General features: G+C 48.2%; 1 protein-coding gene across 1 annotated transcript; it reads left to right on the forward strand.

The window, feature by feature from the left end:
- The first annotated feature begins 890 nt into the window (after positions 1–890).
- LOC105557319 lies at positions 891–2,084 on the forward strand. Its single transcript, XM_012004528.1, has 2 exons — positions 891–1,662; positions 1,954–2,084. Exons 1-2 carry the CDS (start codon positions 891–893, stop codon positions 2,082–2,084), a joined length of 903 nt encoding a protein of 300 aa, XP_011859918.1.
- Positions 2,085–4,401: the final 2,317 nt, after the last annotated feature.

Here is a 4,401-nt window from a genome sequence, read left to right on the forward strand (position 1 = left end):
CAGTTCGGAGACGCACTACGTGTAGTGTGTCACCGTGCAGCTTATGTAACTTTTTAACATTCATGTATTCTCGAGTGTACGCGATAGCCGTGTGCGTTAGACGTCGGACCGTCATCCGCGCGAGCCGGGTTCGATTCCCGGCGAGCAAGATTTTTTTTCTCGATATATTGAAGAGTAGGGGGATTTAGGATGGCCTCTGAGCTGGTAGATGGCTCTGAAACTCGGCCACGCTATTTAACATTGTGCTCTTATGGCAGCTTCCACTCTATCCGATCCTCTTTGGTGCCGACGTTTCGCAGGCGTTGCAGTCTGCTTCATCAGAGCTGGGAGACTCTGATACTGAGCTCCCTCGCGTTGCGCTAGTACTTTTATACTCGTTCTTGGGGGGGGTCAGAGGGAGGGGGTCAGCCTATGCCGGCTGACAGTTTTTTAAAAAACCGGGAGGATGGTGTGCCATATCGGGCTCACCTGATAGCCTTTGTCGCGATTCAGATTGTCAGGGTGTTTCAAGATTTCTATGCCTTCGCGGTGTTTCCGTGCGAAATAGCTTTGGGACGGTGCCAGCATGGTGGCTTTGTCGAACTGGATGGCGTGTCCGGTCTCGATCTTGTGTTCGGCTAGAGCTGATTGTGAGAAGTGGCCGTATTTGGTACATCGCTGGTGTTCTTTGATTCGTGTACTAATCTTCCTCCCGGTTTCTCCTATGTACACTTTGCCGCAGGAGCATGGGACCTTGTAAACCCCTGGGGCTGTCAAAGAGGGTCTCCGGTCCTTGGGATTGGGGAGCATTTGTGAGAGCTTGTTGCAAGGTTTGAAAATCGCTTTGATGTTGTGTTTGCTCAGGATTCTGCTGATGCGGTCCGTGGTGCCTCTGACGTATGGGACCACGGATGGGGAAACTCTACCTCAATTCCTCACTTTCATCAACTCCCAACATCCCAACATCCAATTCACAATGGAGACCGTTCCTGGATGTCCTGGTCCGTAGGAACGAAGACGGCACCCTAAGCCACGTCTACCGCAAACCAACGCACACGGACCGATACCTCCACGCAAACTCCCACCATCACCCCGCCCAAAAGAATTCGGTAATCAGCTCTCTAGTCTACAGAGCACTCTCCATCTCGGAACCAGCCGCCCTAAACGGAGAGCTAAACCACCTTCACCGAACCCTGACCAGGAACGGATACAGCAGCAGAAACATCAACCGTACCATCAATAAGCTGACCAACAAGGAATCCGGCCAGAACAACACCACGACACCAGAGACAGAGAAAGAGAAGATTAAGGCAGTAGTACTCCCATACGTCAGAGGCACCACGGACCGCATCAGCAGAATCCTGAGCAAACACAACATCAAAGCGATTTTCAAGCCTTGCAACAAGCTCTCACAAATGCTCCCCAATCCCAAGGACCGGAGACCCCCTTTGACAGCCCCAGGGGTTTACAAGGTCCCATTCTCCTGCGGCAAAGTGTACATAGGAGAAACCGGGAGGAAGATTAGTACACGAATCAAAGAACACCAGCGATGTACCAAATACGGCCACTTCTCACAATCAGCTCTAGCCGAACACAAGATCGAGACCGGACACGCAATCCAGTTCGACAAAGCCACCATGCTGGCCCCGTCCCAAAGCTATTTCGCACGGAAACACCGCGAAGGCATAGAAATCTTGAAACACCCTGACAATCTGAATCGCGACAAAGGCTATCAGGTGAGTCCTATATGGCACACCGCCCTCCCGGTTTTTTAAAAAACTGTCAGCCAGCATAGGCTGACCCCCCTCCCTCTGACCACCCCCTCCCCCTGACTACCCCTCCCTTCCCCCCCCCAAGAACGAGTATAAAANNNNGAAAGAAACGATTAAGGCAGTAGTCCTACCATACGTCAGAGGATCCACGGACCGCATTAGCAGAATCCTGAGCAAACACAACATCAAAGCGATTTTCAAGCCTTGCAACAAGCTCTCACAAATGCTCCCCAATCCCAAGGACCGGAGACCCCCTTTGACAGCCCCAGGGGTTTACAAGGTCCCATTCTCCTGCGGCAAAGTGTACATAGGAGAAACCGGGAGGAAGATTAGTACACGAATCAAAGAACACCAGCGATGTACCAAATACGGCCACTTCTCACAATCAGCTCTAGCCGAACACAAGATCGAGACCGGACACGCAATCCAGTTCGACAAAGCCACCATGCTGGCCCCGTCCCAAAGCTATTTCGCACGGAAACACCGCGAAGGCATAGAAATCTTGAAACACCCTGACAATCTGAATCGCGACAAAGGCTATCAGGTGAGTCCTATATGGCACACCGCCCTCCCGGTTTTTTAAAAAACTGTCAGCCAGCATAGGCTGACCCCCCTCCCTCTGACCACCCCCTCCCCCTGACTACCCCTCCCATTTCCCCCCCCCAAGAACGAGTATAAAAGGACTAGCGCAACGCGAGGGAGCTCGGTATCAGAGTCTCCCAGGCCTGATGAAGCAGACTGCAACGCCTGCGAAACGTCGGCACCACACTGCAAACAGACGCGGCAACCATCCGGAAGCCATGAAGACTAATGTTTTAAATTCTTAGTTAATTATAAAAATATAAATTTTAAGGTATTGATAAAGTAAGTTATGTCACGATTTATCAACAACGGAAGACATTTTGAAAGATAGTTTGATACATGGTGCAAGAATACCAGGTGTAACATTCTCGTGGATGCGCACTCGTAATCGATCAGAAAGAGTGACTGTAAAAAGGACGGGTTTTTCGCCCCTTTTGCAGCCCTCGATTTCGGGATCGATTCATATGCGAATCAACTCCTTATGATAAGATATTAATAGAAAAAAGTTTCAACTTGGTTGGTGACATTTAGTTTTAGAGATATGAGAGTTCAAAGTTATACAGGATGAATCCCAGATAGCCAACCGTGCCACGCACGGATAAAGCACGCAGTGCTATCACTACGTGCGGTCCCTGTGCTGCCACCGTGTCTTCACTGCGTGGAAGCGCACGCGGTGACTGCACGGTAACGGCATCAGAAGGCACACCGTGTAACGAAGACGGCAGCACTGCGTGCGTTCAGCGTGCCTTCTTCGTGCCCTCGCTGAGCGCATAGCAACTGAGAGGGAGATACGAATAAATGCATAGCGCATTTGATCGTTGGATGTTGCTTACGTCTTTTGGAGACAAAGAAGTCTATTAACGTGAAGGACACTACGAGCGCGGCGAATTACTTGATTTTTTGCTGTAAGTATTCTAATATAATAAAATATTATGTATAATTTTCAGACGAATTTTTTCTAATGCGCTGCTACGCCTTCATTTCAACAATATCTCTTCCGCACGGGTATTAATGTTGCTGGAAAATGTTTATTATTTTCTCGAGAATGCCTGAATAGTGCGCTGTACGGCTTTAGCAGAAAATAAGTTTGTGTGAGTATAACACACCCACAAAACTTGATTAAAATCGGTGACTACAAACTGCCGGGTTTCCCTTTCAGTTTCAGTTCTGACGCAGATGAGGCGAGGAACGAGTGTACACCATTTGTGCTGCCAGCGGGGCTTGGAGCAAGTCGTTCAGGTGCTCATCGAGCACAGGACTAATGTGAACGCTCGTGACACAGAGGGGAAGACCCTGGTGTACATGGCAATGCAGAATCAGCACTTGCAGATCATCTCCCTCCTGCTGTGCTACACCCGAATATAGATTTCTTGCATACAGAAAAGACTGGAGATTTATTTTTTGGCTGTCGATACAAGTAACTAATTTAATTTCTAAAGATTGTCACACATGTAAAGTGTAAAGTTAGTAGTTAACAGGCTGCTTTTCTTTCAGGTAGATGTAAATTCAAGAATATACGACGTTATGCAAACGTCTCCCCTGCACCTCGCCGCCGTGTTATACTTATTAAAATGTATATGTAAAATTTTAATTTAATTAATAAAATTGCAAATTAAAACATTATTTTAAACTTACAATTAGTCTACTGTAAATGGCAAATATTTGTCGGCTAATGTTGTCAGCCAGAATATTCACTAATCTACTATATATTAACAAATATATGTACATACGGTAAATATATGGGCTGATAAAAGTTTCGGTAAATGTTTGTCGCGTGCAGTTGACCTAAATATTTATTTATTACCTTACTTCCTAGTCCTAACCTTTTTTTTTTGGTGACCCGGGGGAATCCTTTATGGATCATCACCCGCCCCCCTGGAGAGAGGGACGGGTGGTATGTGGGACTGACCTCCCTGGCCCCTGGGCATTTGACAACCCATGGGGCCAGCAGTGCAATGGAGGCCATACCGCACTAAACCCACCGGGGGTGGACTTCTATGCGCTATATGGGGGCTGCCTGGGAACTACCTCGTATGACTGCCTAACAGCCCCCGCGCCGCGCGTTATT

Source organism: Vollenhovia emeryi, unplaced genomic scaffold (genome assembly GCF_000949405.1).
Source record: "Vollenhovia emeryi isolate VEMERY1.0 unplaced genomic scaffold, V.emery_V1.0 DF939522.1, whole genome shotgun sequence".
NCBI classification, from domain to species: Eukaryota; Metazoa; Arthropoda; class Insecta; order Hymenoptera; family Formicidae; genus Vollenhovia; species Vollenhovia emeryi.